Genomic DNA, 11,945 nt, shown 5'->3' with positions numbered 1-11,945 from the left:
CAACACAGCAGGATTAATGCAAAAATAAATTCAAATCATACTTTATAAAGCTTCATTTACAGGTATTTCATCGTCAGTAAATGAATCCTCATTATCGTTTGGTTCAACCTGTTTATATAATCCTTTCATTTCTTCTTTCAAAACATAATACCATGTCTGTTTACCATCTATTTTTCTTTGTTTCCTTTCACATTTATCCTTAATGCTCATTTGAAAGTTTTTGTCTTTCATGTCTGATGGTTTGCAGAATAGAGCATTTTTACACGTCATACCCGCACACAATTCATCATAATGTGTATTTATCCATACATCTAAAGGATTTGTTGATAATTCTATTAAATCTTGTTTGGCTTCAGTCATCGGTATGATTCGTACATTAAATGATGAAAGGTCATATTGCATAAAATACGTCAGTAAATTATCATAAAATTCCTTTGTGCATGAATCCATCAAATTCTTGAAGTAATCAAATTGACCCTTGAATTTACCATTAACCCTTAAAACTACGTATCTTCTGTCTCCAACTTCAATTTTGACAGGGTAGACGTTGTTAGTTACGAAAATGAAATTAGCAACATTCTGAGCAGTTCTTCTGGGTTGATTCTTTTCATTAATTCTAATCTCATTATCCGTAATAATTGATTTCAAAGCGTTGAAGTTTGCGAGTCTGTCTTCACCAACATTCTTGAGTTCATTAAGTACAAGAAACATTTTATTCTCAACTACTGAATTGAAATTACCCGTTAGCTCACCTATTTCAGTAATGTTTTTACATGAATAACCAGCGAGGAGTTCAGAAATAATGTCTGTAAATCTGTTTTTACCTGTTCCCTGAAGTCCTTTCAAAATAATTGCTGTTTCATTCTTGATTCCAGGATGTTGAATCATTGATGCAATCCAGCCGAGTAGGTATTTATACACTTCATCATTATTATCACAAATGGCTTCTTTAATGAAATCCATAAACATCTCAATTTTTGAGTAATCTACTTTTTCGAGAATGTTGTATTTATAACCCTGAAACGTTGAGAAAACATCTGGGGAATCAGATTTAAAGCAAAAACCCTTAACAGTTAATGAAGACAATTGATTTAATAGTACGTCCCATGCTGTTATTGTTTTACCTTCTTCTTTAAATAATTTAATCATTTTAAGTGACTCTTTCATGTTTGATTGAAGAACAAATGATATTTGATTCATTTTATCGTGGATATTATAATCTTTCTGAATGAAATATTTGTTTCCACAATCTACAAAACGGATTACACGTGATAAATCCTCAATTACTTCAGAACTGTTTTTATACTGATGATTTTCAGCCTTGCGTCTAATATCTGTTATCAAAAACGAGTCATCAAGTTTGATATCAAATGTTATTTTTGGCTTACGTAATAAAGGCAAAACGTATTCATCATAATATTCCTTTTGATAAAGTTTTAGAATCTTCACCAAAACAAATGGAGAAGTCATTAAATGTGCATATCTACTACGTGCTTTTTCAAAATTGCTTTTTGCATTTTCTGTTAAATTGCAGAAGTTATAAACGTTATCGTATGCTTCATTAATTAAATGATTAGGTAACGAATTAATAGCTTGAAACAGTGTGAATAATATTATTTCTTTTTCTAAATTCATGTTTCCACCGTCATTATGTACTTCAAAATCACTGATGCCATCAACTATGCTCTGGGCAAGTTTATCGTCAATGTTTACATCTTTGTTTTCATTCATGATAGTCTTTATTTCTTCGTTCTTCTGTTCAACTCTTACCTTAATATTCAAATCATTTAATATATCATTCACTGTTCTGGTTAATGTTGAATCATAACTTCCACGAATGAATGAGTATGTATTGATTGGTTCTGATGCATTCTTGCGAACTCTTGAATCGGCCATAACCACTAAAGAACGTTTTGAATCATCCATTGAAGTCATGATATCAATATCATAATCATTGCAGGAATAACATTTAATCATTCTGTTCGAAACTGCATAGAAGAAATTAGTGTTGCAATAAATGTGAAGACCTCCTGAAGCGGTTTTAACGATAACATCTTTATCCGAAAGTTTTGATAAAATGTCTTTTCTAACTGTTTCTTTAAGTTCATCATTGTACGATTTATTGATATCAACATCTATAATCGTTAAATTTGAAATTTTATTTACTAATAAAGCCATACCAGTTTTCCTTCCTCTTCCTCCATCGTGTTTGAGGTAGTTATGTAAATCAATCTTGTTTTCACCAATTCTTTCGTTGAGGGTTTTAGTTTCTGCCACAACTAATTCCTCAGCTAATGAATCAATAACTTTTTCATCAGAAACGATAAAGTTGCTGTTGTTGTTTGTTGCTGTCATTTATATAGGAATAAAAAAAATAAAAATAATTTTAAAACTAACTTTATTTTTGGGCTGCATCATATTTCCTGCTGTGTTGTCTAAATGTCATGTTGTCTCATTTTTTCAGAGAAGTTAAATTACCTGGTGACCCGGTGACCTGGTGACCTCATCAGTTATTCAAAAATAATTCATAACTGCCTTCCTCCTGTGTTGTTGTCTAAATGTCATGTTGTCTCATTTTTTCAGAGAAGTTAAATTACCTGGTGACCCGGTGACCTGGTGACCTCATCAGTTATTCAAAAATAATTAATTATTGAATAACCTGAAAACATGAGACTTTGTCTCCGGACTCTTTGAGTTACTTAACGATAAAATATATTTTTGGTCATGGGCTATGCCCCGCCACGTTGCGTCTTTATGACAAAAATAAATGGTTCATTTACTCACAATATTTTTGTACAAAACAACCCCAAGCTTTTAACTTCTTTTCTGCAGCTTCTAATGCTATCTTAGCGAGTTCATATTCTCTAAATTCTCTCTTTAAATCTTCTTGTTCCATTGGTCTAGTTCGAATGGAGAATCTCTATAACCATAACATAACTCACGTTCATGTTCTAATTGTTTTTCGCGCATTTTTCTAACTTCTTGTTCGAACAAAGGTTTAGCATTCTCTACTGTATCTTCAAGTTCTTCTTCATCTAATTTCTCATGAACTTTCTTGTCTATGGAGTCCATAATTTTTCCAACTGCTATGCAATATTTTGGAGAAGCCCACATTGCTATATAGTTTATAAGTCTTGGGTCTACACGTTCCTCTAACTTGTTTGATTTCATCAGGAATTCCTGCATGAATTTTGTATAAAAAGCAACAGTCTGAATTCCGGCGGTTGCTATATTCTTCACAAAATGCCTTATAATACTCTTCCCAGGACTTATTTTCCAACAACTTTCTAAAGTCTTTCCTAAACTGCTGACACATATTTGTTGCATTAATGTAACCATCCTTGTCTCTACGTAAGACTTCAATACCGTTATAAGTGCCTTTTGTGAATGTTTCGCCATTAGATTTGTTCGTAAATGATTTTGCTTCGACTGACATTTCTGTTCTTACATACAAAATAAAAAAATAAAAATAATTTTAAAACTAACTTTATTTTTGGACTGCATCAAATTTCCTGTGTTGTTGTCAAAATGTCATGTTGTCTCATTTTTTCAGAGAATTTCATTAACCTGGTGACCCGGTGACCTGGTGACCTCATCAGTTCTTCAAAAATAATTAATTATTGAATGACCTGAAACCATTAACGTAAACATTAACGTAAACATTTATTTCCTGTGTTGTTGTCAAAATGTCATGTTGTCTCATTTTTTCAGAGAAGTTAAATAACCTGGTGACCCGGTGACCTGGTGACCTCATCAGTTCTTCAAAAATAATTAATTACTTCATTACCTAATTAATTACAGACATAAAATATATTTAGTTCATTCGGTAAGCCTAAACCCTTTGGGTCAAGTCTCAAGCACATTCAATGAACGCGGTACCATGCGAATACAGTCACAAATGGTGGCATGTAATCTTTACCCGAGCCTGTTGGATTTGTTGTGAAAGTGTGTGAATGATTTCCTGCGGTTCCACAGAAAATACCTGTGCTTGAATCTACTGGGTCAGTTGTGATATCATATCTATTCATTCCCCATCTATCCGAACCCGCTGCAAGATTTATATAACCTCTTTTTGTTATTGAATGAATGATTTCCTGTTGTGTTTGTAGTTCCTGTATGAGTGTGTGGTGGAAGGTTTGCTTCTTTAATTTTCTTCGAACCTCCTGTTTGCTTTGAATATCTAGCACAGTATAAGAATTTATCTACAATCTGCTTCCACATACCAAAACCTAAAACTGTTTCTGGATTTGTTGAGTTCATTGATGTATAAATAGAACCAACAGGATATAATGTTTGAAGAATTTCATTTTTCATGCTTGTAATCACATCATTTACTTCCGACTTCTTTGCATAATTTTCATCAACATAAGTTTTATCTGCTTTAAGATCTAAACATCCTGAAACCCATTCTGTATCGGCTTTAACTTTAAAAGTCTCCGATGTCCATTCATGATACCATTCAACCTTTTCTTTAATTTCATTATCTTTTTCATCAACATAAACCAAAATTGCCTTCTTATTTAATTCACTATCCACGTATTCCTTATCCACCTTCTTCATTATGTCATTTAGGAAACCTTCTATGAATTCCTCATTTAAATTAAATCTTCCAATCTTCAAAACTTTAGGAAATGCATTTAATGCGTAATATCTCTGTTCTTCTGGTGGAATTGATGTTATATCATCCGTTATTCCTTTAATTTTTGAATTCATAAATAAAATTTCTTTTATATTTGATATCACTGCACCACCTTTGCAAACGAATTCGAAATGTTCATTTTTCAATACTATCTCCAAATCTCCATATTTCAACCTTTGCGTTTGTTCTGCCGTCTTTGAATTATATGCATATATGGCGTATGTAATGGTCTGAAGGACCTGGGTGTTTTGTTCCTTAAGTTGCTGTTGTTTAATCATTTATTACGATTTAAAAATAAATATTTAATCTGTTATCTCATCAGCTATTTTTTCTATTTGAAATTGCCATAATATTTCATTCATGAATTCTAAATCACAATCAAATAGGTCAGTTATTCTAAATTTAATATTTGATAAATCTTTTGAATGAAGAATAAATGAATTCCGGGATAATTGAAACGGATATGATAAAGAAAATGTGTTTAAGTTGATGGATAAAATGTTTTGTATTGATGGGTAAGAGTTAGGGTCTAATGTTTGATGTGAAAATCTCATTGGGGTATTAACTTTATCACATTTGATTAAAATGAAATTGGAACCAGTGTCAGAATACAAAACATCCCCAACATCTTTTTCAAAATTTAATATCCCCAACAATGAACGAAGATGAGGAGTACAAAATTTAATTTTCAGCGGGAATTTAATAAGGTTATTTATTTCATCAAGTTCAAAAAGTTTATCGGGTTTTGATTTAAAATTTTCTTCATACCATACGATAAATGATTCATTTAAATAACTTAAAATCATGTTAATATCCCATTTCGTTATCACATTATTTATATACATATCATACGTTTTTTCAAGGTCATCTTTAATAAATGATATATAATCTGAAGGGTCTAAAAGAATGGGATTAAATTTACCATTCACAGAAACGAGAGTAACATTATAAATTCCGCTAACTGTTAAATTTAATTCACAGTTATTATTCGAAATAATATTGATAATTGACATTTTTATTATGATTAAAAATATGGTAAAGCGTTATTTTCCGGTGATAAATAAAACTAGAATAAGATTACCTCAAGAATTCATAAATTCAACGAATAAGAAATTCATTCATGTTATAAATTTTAGTGTTTTCAGAAAATATGAGTCAATGTCATATTCATCAACAGGTTATATTTCACTTCATTCAAATTTAGTTCAATCAAACCCATATAATGACCATTTCATAAGATTTTCAGATGGTATTAAAAATGTAATTGATAGATTAAAATATGAACAGATTGACAATATCGAATTTTTGGAATTTTGGTTTAAATATCCCGATGGAAAAAAGATTGAAGTTAAAAATAAAGCTGATACTATAACAAAAACAATTACAATGACCGATCCGGATAGTGGGAACAAAAAGAAATAAACAAACGATAGAAACTGGTGAAAGGTCAATTATTATTGATTATGATTCAAAGGATTATTATTCAATAATGTTAATGCTTGAATATTAAATAGCCTTAACAAAGAATTTTTCAAGTGATATTTTATATTCATCAACTATTTTATTATAAATATCATTATATGTTAAATGAAGTTCAGTTGTTGTTCCGTTCTTTTATATCTTAATTGTGCTAATATCCTTTATAGGATTTATTTTTGCAACTGTTCCGCAGCATGAAACCTCATCATCTATGAAAAATTGAATCTTAACGTCTGAATCTTGAACATCACAAAGAATGGCGATAATGTGAATTAATGATTCATAAGGTAAAATAATTAAACCGGATTGATCAATTAAATTTATTATTGAATCATAATTATTAATTATTATATCACGGTAAATTTTCATTAATTCTGAATTAATGTCTATTTTATATGGGTTCTCGATGTTTGATGAAAGAGGTGGGGAGTATGTTGGATAAGTGTGAATTTCAACGGGTTCTTTACCAGGTTCAGATAAAATGATTGGGTCTCCATTCTCATGGTTTTCTTCATTCTCCTCATTCTTCGGTAAGTCACGAGTTAATAAATTTGGTTGAGTTGCTGACCTTGTTAATTCAGGGCTAACATTAACTTTAACATTTTGAATAATTCGTGATTTATCATCATTTACGTTATAACCAACCGTAATCTCTGCTTTTGCGTTAGTGTTCTTTTGACTAGTGAAACGTCTTCTCATTTATAATCGAATAAAAAAAATATATTTAAACTTTTATTTTGCTGGAACTTTTGAATCTATTATTCCCTGTATTTGTTCATGAAGTTGATTTTTAGCATTTTCATCGAAATTAATAGACCGAATATATTCATTAATTGCATTCTTATAATCATCTGATTTCTCAAATTTTCTTTTATCTGATTCCTTAACTAAATCATAAGTTAAACCTCGTTGCTGATATAATGGTTTCTTAATTAAATCTTTGAATGCTTGAGATAAAGCACCCGATGCAATTCTTACTACTATAATTGGTTGGAATTGCTGTTTAAGTTCATCTTTAACATTTGCGAAAACTGGATCGAATAAAGCAACTTTAAAGAATTTCTTAGCTGAAATTTTGGGTCTAATATTTGCATATTGACCATCAAACTGGTTTGAATATCGTGGTAATCCATCCGGTCCCTCTTCAATAGCATTTAATTCTTCATTGAAATAAGAATATGGATTATGACGGTATGAATTAATTGGACCATTTTCACCTTCTCCAATGTATTGTTTAACAGCTTTTCCATTTTCATCAAATTGCATAGGATAACGTTCATTATATACTTTACGTTTAGGATAATCAGATATAGTTAATTTATAACCATTTATGACTTTAATATTACCTTGACCATCAGTAACGAAAACTTCATTTATACCATCAGGTTTTCCATTTGGACCTGTAATGTCTGCTTCGTGTGCTTCCCAATTTGGACCATGACGTTTGGCATATGCTTGAGCTTCTGGTAATGTTAAAACGTTTCTCATTTGTTTAACATCTTTTGAAGACCAGCAACAATATGAACTAATTCTTTCATTCCATCAGGAACTTTCATAGTTCTATTATATGTACCCTTTTTGTTTGTTCCTTGTTTTAATGGAACCTGTAGAAGATTTGCTATTTCTGTCATGTTTAATTATAAATAAAAAATAAAAATTAATCATAAAAAGTTAATCAAATTTAACACTTCCTTTATTTAAATCAACTATTATTTTTCCATGTTCACCTAATTGCTGATATTGTGTGTAAAGTTCATTAATGCTCATTGGTAAATTCACTTGATAAAGCATAACGTTCAACTGTTGACGACTAAACCCACTGAAAATGAAAAGTGTTGATAGATTTGATTTAATGTTTGTGCTTAATGCTTTGAAGTATTGAACAGCCATGAAGAATGAACACTGAATGTGTCGACATTGAGTTAATAACTGATTAAAATATGATTTCTCATTTGTTATTAGTTTTGATTTCACTGCATCATCTAGAAAAATGAGTGAATGCAAAAATTCTCTATCAAAATTTGAAATAGAAAGTGTTTCAAATAATTCATCCCGTTGTTTATCAATAATTTTATCCTCTAATCCTTGCTTCTTGATTGTATTATATAATTCTTTATACATTAAAAAGTTTTTTAAATAATCTTCTGCTTCTTCTTGTGATAAATAAATAATTGGAATTTTGATTAAATGCTTTAAAGATTCAAATGTATCATCTGAAGGTGAACCTGAACGGTTGATATAAATTAACACATGTGAATGGGGGGAAGTGTTAGCAATAATGATAATTTGTTTTAATATCGTTAATGTTTTACCTTTATTTTGTTTACCAATTGCTGCAGTGATTGAATTTAAGTAACATTCAGAATATGGAATTTTCATTAATTTTTCCTTAGATAGAGCATTTCTATTATCACTCAATGCTTCATTAATCATATCATCTACGTATGTATTATATACTCCTGCTAATTCTTCATAAGGGGTGGATGAATTTAAATCCATTTAATCAAAAATAAATTTATAATTTTAAACATTTCTATTCATCAATATTTCATCATATGAACTTCTATACTGTGGTGGTGTACCTGTTGGATGATATTTCAAACCTTCATCCGGTGTCCATGTCCAATATGTAGTCCTAGTAAACCAAACCTGAGGAGGATTTGTCACCTTTGAACAGTAAGTGTCATTTTCACCCTGAATGATTGGATAAGCTTTCACTTGTACTGTAACTTGTGAGTTGAAAGTTTCTAATCCATCAAAGAATATACCCGCTCCATCACGTTGAACTGGAATAGTGCATAAGAATGAAGTTTGGTCTTTCCATGTTCTAGCTAATGGCGTGCCATTATCATCATTCAGTGGTCTAGTTAATGAGTCCTCGTATTCTTCTGTGCATTCATTCACTCCATCTAAATCAGAAGCTTGAAGCATACGTGTAAAGAATATATCACCCACTGTTGTCATCGCTTGATCGGGGAAGTTTCTGGAATCTATAGTGACCTGAAGACCTCGAAGCATTGGATTTTCTAAAACCGTTCTTTGCATTGCATTCTTCGGAAATGTTAACACAACATCTGTAACATTATGAAGAGCGTATGAGAAATCTGAGCTAATACCTTCAGGAGTGATGCATCCTCCATTTAGTGAACGAACGTCAATATGTTGAGCTGGAATCATGAATGGATCTTCCTTACTGAATAAACGTGGTATTGCTTTAACTGATTCTTCAATTAAACCGTATCCTGGTGTAATGCATTTATCCTCTAAAACTTCCATCTTTGTGCATGAAATAATAACGTTATCAACTGTTGCGTCAGCAGATGTAGCGGCTAAGCCTGTAATTAATTTGGTAGAAAGTCCGATTTGTTGGAATTTGCGATCATATTTATAAACATGATTCATAATCTTTTCATAATTTTCATCAGTTATCTTTTCATAAACGTAATTTTGTAAATCAGCAACTCTTAACGGGTCAACCTGACAAAATACTAAAGTATCCCTGAAAACATAATATAGGGTGTCCAAAGGTGTGTTTAGCACAAACCTGAATACTGCGAATAGAAATAAACAAGTTACATATATATAAAGTTTATTTAAATATAATCACCATTGGATTCAATCACGCGTTCGCAGCGATCGATCCAGGCTTGAAAGACACGCTTTAAATCATCATGAGAAAATTGCTCAAATTGCTCTCTTACAAAATTTTCAAGATCATCTGGACTCGCGAATTCGCGTCCTTCAGCTCTCTTTTTTAGCGTGCCGAATAAATAAAAGTCAGAGGGTGCAATATCAGGTGAATAAATTGGGTTTGGAACAACTTTGACATTGTTTTCCAACAAGTAATTCATTACCTTATGACTTTTGTGAACTCTTGAATTATCAAAATGAATTGCAAACTTTTGTTTTTGTTGTTTGGATTTCTCAAACTCATCAGAATTGATAATTGAGTAAGAACATTGTCAATTAGATACTGAGCATTCATCGTATTAGGTTTTTGAAGAATATCAATTGCGATGATGCCATTCACGCCCAAAAAAAACCGACAACATAATCATTGGTGTGTCAATTTTTTTCTTCGGGAATGTTTGCGGATTTTCATCCTTCGGATCCACATGATTTGGCTTCTGTTGCATATTGAAACCAAGACTCGTCCCCTGTTACTAAAAAGCGAAACTTCTTGGATTGATATGCACCCAATATAGAGAGGAGCTCTTTCGAAGATTGGACTCTAGATTTTTTTTGAACTGAATTAAGGTTGTGCGGAACCCAACGTGTATACGCTAGTTTGTAGTTCAAATAATTGTGCAGATAATAACTGACTGTTGTACGTGGTATCTTTGTCATCTCCTCTATCCTTCTGAGTGATGCTCTTGGGTCTTCATCTAGCGCTTGAAGAATTGCTTTGATTTTTCTTTGATCCGGCGATTTTTTGTCAATTTTTATGATGGGCGCCTTTTTGTTCATGAGTGATACATCCTAACATGATACGTTACAGTGGAATAGCTAGGAGCATCCATACCGAAGCATTTTACCAATGTCTCGTAGATTTTTTACAGTCTTTGCATTTTTTTGCAAGAGCGAGGATGTTTTCTTTATGATTCATTAAAAAAATGAAAAAAAATCCCGCCAAAATTTCCCGCGAAACCGCCTCTTGTCTCAAAATTCATTTTATATACCGGCATGGCGCCAAAATACAACATACTCATCATATACATATATTCATATTTTTTATTATATATTTATAATCAGCATATATCTCCTTTAATAGTCTCATATAGAGCGCTGTGCTAAACGCACCTTTGGACACCCTATATTTAAGAATGATTTCACCAAATGATTTAGGATAATCATCGAACGCCTGAAATGCTAACAAATCATTTACCGGAATAATCATATCAAAAGTGATATCAACTTCTTCATTTGCGTTCTTGAAAACTTCTGAAGGGTCAATATATTTACCACATACTGAGTTATCATATTTTTGAACATTATTATATAACGAATGAACAAATTTTTTAACTTTCCTTTCTGATTTTGGTTTATATGTTGCAAATGCGAAAGATTCACGGGCGCAATCCATCTGAAGATAACCGGCATCACCTCTTTCGGTTTCTACTTCTAATTGTTTAAAGCTTTGATTTGATGATTTGTAACCAACGAATAAACGCATGCATTTAAAAGCGGCATCGCATGTGAAAGCTTTATTTGAAACTAGAGTTGCTTTAACTTTGCGTTTAATATATGTGTCACCTAATTGATTCACATCATGAGCTGGATTTGTAATTCTTAAATGAGTTTGTTTATCATCAAAATATGGAGCATCAGAGTCATAGCATGAACTTTCAAGTTCTCTATAATATCTTCTACCGTCATTCTTTGCGAATATTTCATTTATCTTTTCGAATGAATGAAACACATTTCCATTAATCGGTTTAGTGTTTGGCACCAAATAGTTTGTCGTCATTTATTATTAAATAAAAAATCAAAATTAAAAGATGAAAATGAATTTTTAATTTTAATGAAATAATCAACTATGGGCAGGTATATTTAAAAACTGTGGGATAAAGTAAAAGAGGAGCGCATAAAGTTTGGGAAACAATGAAGAAAGGAGCAAATTGGATATTTAAGAAAAAGAAGCAATTAGTGACGTTGCTGAATCAATAACACCAAAAGCTGCCCAATAAGAGAATTTAAATAAAGGAGAAAAAGTTTATCAAAGACTTCAACCGATACTAAGATAAAAATAATATTTATTTATTTTTCCACTATCTACTCCTATTTTATTAAGTATTCCTTCAGCAATTCCACCAATTGCGTTACCTGC

General features: G+C 31.4%; 4 protein-coding genes and 3 pseudogenes across 7 annotated transcripts, besides 2 other annotated features; all 7 read right to left on the bottom strand.

The window, feature by feature from the left end:
• Positions 1 to 9,217: part of a mobile genetic element that runs on past the window's edge.
• Positions 43 to 2,355, bottom strand: TVAGG3_0676820 (uncharacterized protein; the record flags this gene model as incomplete). Its single annotated transcript, XM_051242594.1, has 1 exon — positions 43 to 2,355. One exon carries the CDS (start codon positions 2,353 to 2,355, stop codon positions 43 to 45), a length of 2,313 nt encoding a protein of 770 aa, XP_051089181.1.
• TVAGG3_0676810 lies at positions 2,777 to 3,186 on the bottom strand (annotated as a pseudogene). The gene has a single exon. A coding segment is annotated over exon 1 (410 nt).
• TVAGG3_0676800 lies at positions 3,864 to 4,917 on the bottom strand (annotated as a pseudogene). Its single transcript has one exon. A coding segment is annotated over exon 1 (1,054 nt).
• Positions 6,254 to 6,817, bottom strand: TVAGG3_0676790 (uncharacterized protein; the record flags this gene model as incomplete). Its single annotated transcript, XM_001314872.1, has 1 exon — positions 6,254 to 6,817. The coding sequence occupies one exon, from the start codon at positions 6,815 to 6,817 to the stop codon at positions 6,254 to 6,256; it is 564 nt and encodes a 187-aa protein (XP_001314907.1).
• Positions 6,851 to 7,606, bottom strand: TVAGG3_0676780 (uncharacterized protein; the record flags this gene model as incomplete). Its single annotated transcript, XM_051242593.1, has 1 exon — positions 6,851 to 7,606. One exon carries the CDS (start codon positions 7,604 to 7,606, stop codon positions 6,851 to 6,853), a length of 756 nt encoding a protein of 251 aa, XP_051089180.1.
• Positions 7,790 to 8,617, bottom strand: TVAGG3_0676770 (uncharacterized protein; the record flags this gene model as incomplete). The annotated part of the gene is made up of 1 exon (XM_001314871.1): positions 7,790 to 8,617. The coding sequence occupies one exon, from the start codon at positions 8,615 to 8,617 to the stop codon at positions 7,790 to 7,792; it is 828 nt and encodes a 275-aa protein (XP_001314906.1).
• A 414-nt stretch (positions 9,218 to 9,631) lies between the features above and the next one.
• Positions 9,632 to 10,932: a mobile genetic element.
• TVAGG3_0676750 lies at positions 9,712 to 10,836 on the bottom strand (annotated as a pseudogene). Its single transcript has one exon. A coding segment is annotated over exon 1 (1,125 nt).
• Positions 10,933 to 11,945: the final 1,013 nt, after the last annotated feature.

This window comes from Trichomonas vaginalis, chromosome III, assembly GCF_026262505.1.
Source record: "Trichomonas vaginalis G3 chromosome III, whole genome shotgun sequence".
NCBI lineage: Eukaryota > Parabasalia > Trichomonadida > Trichomonadidae > Trichomonas > Trichomonas vaginalis.
Note: the sequence above shows the minus strand (reverse complement) of the source record. Positions and strands in the feature narration are given on the sequence as shown.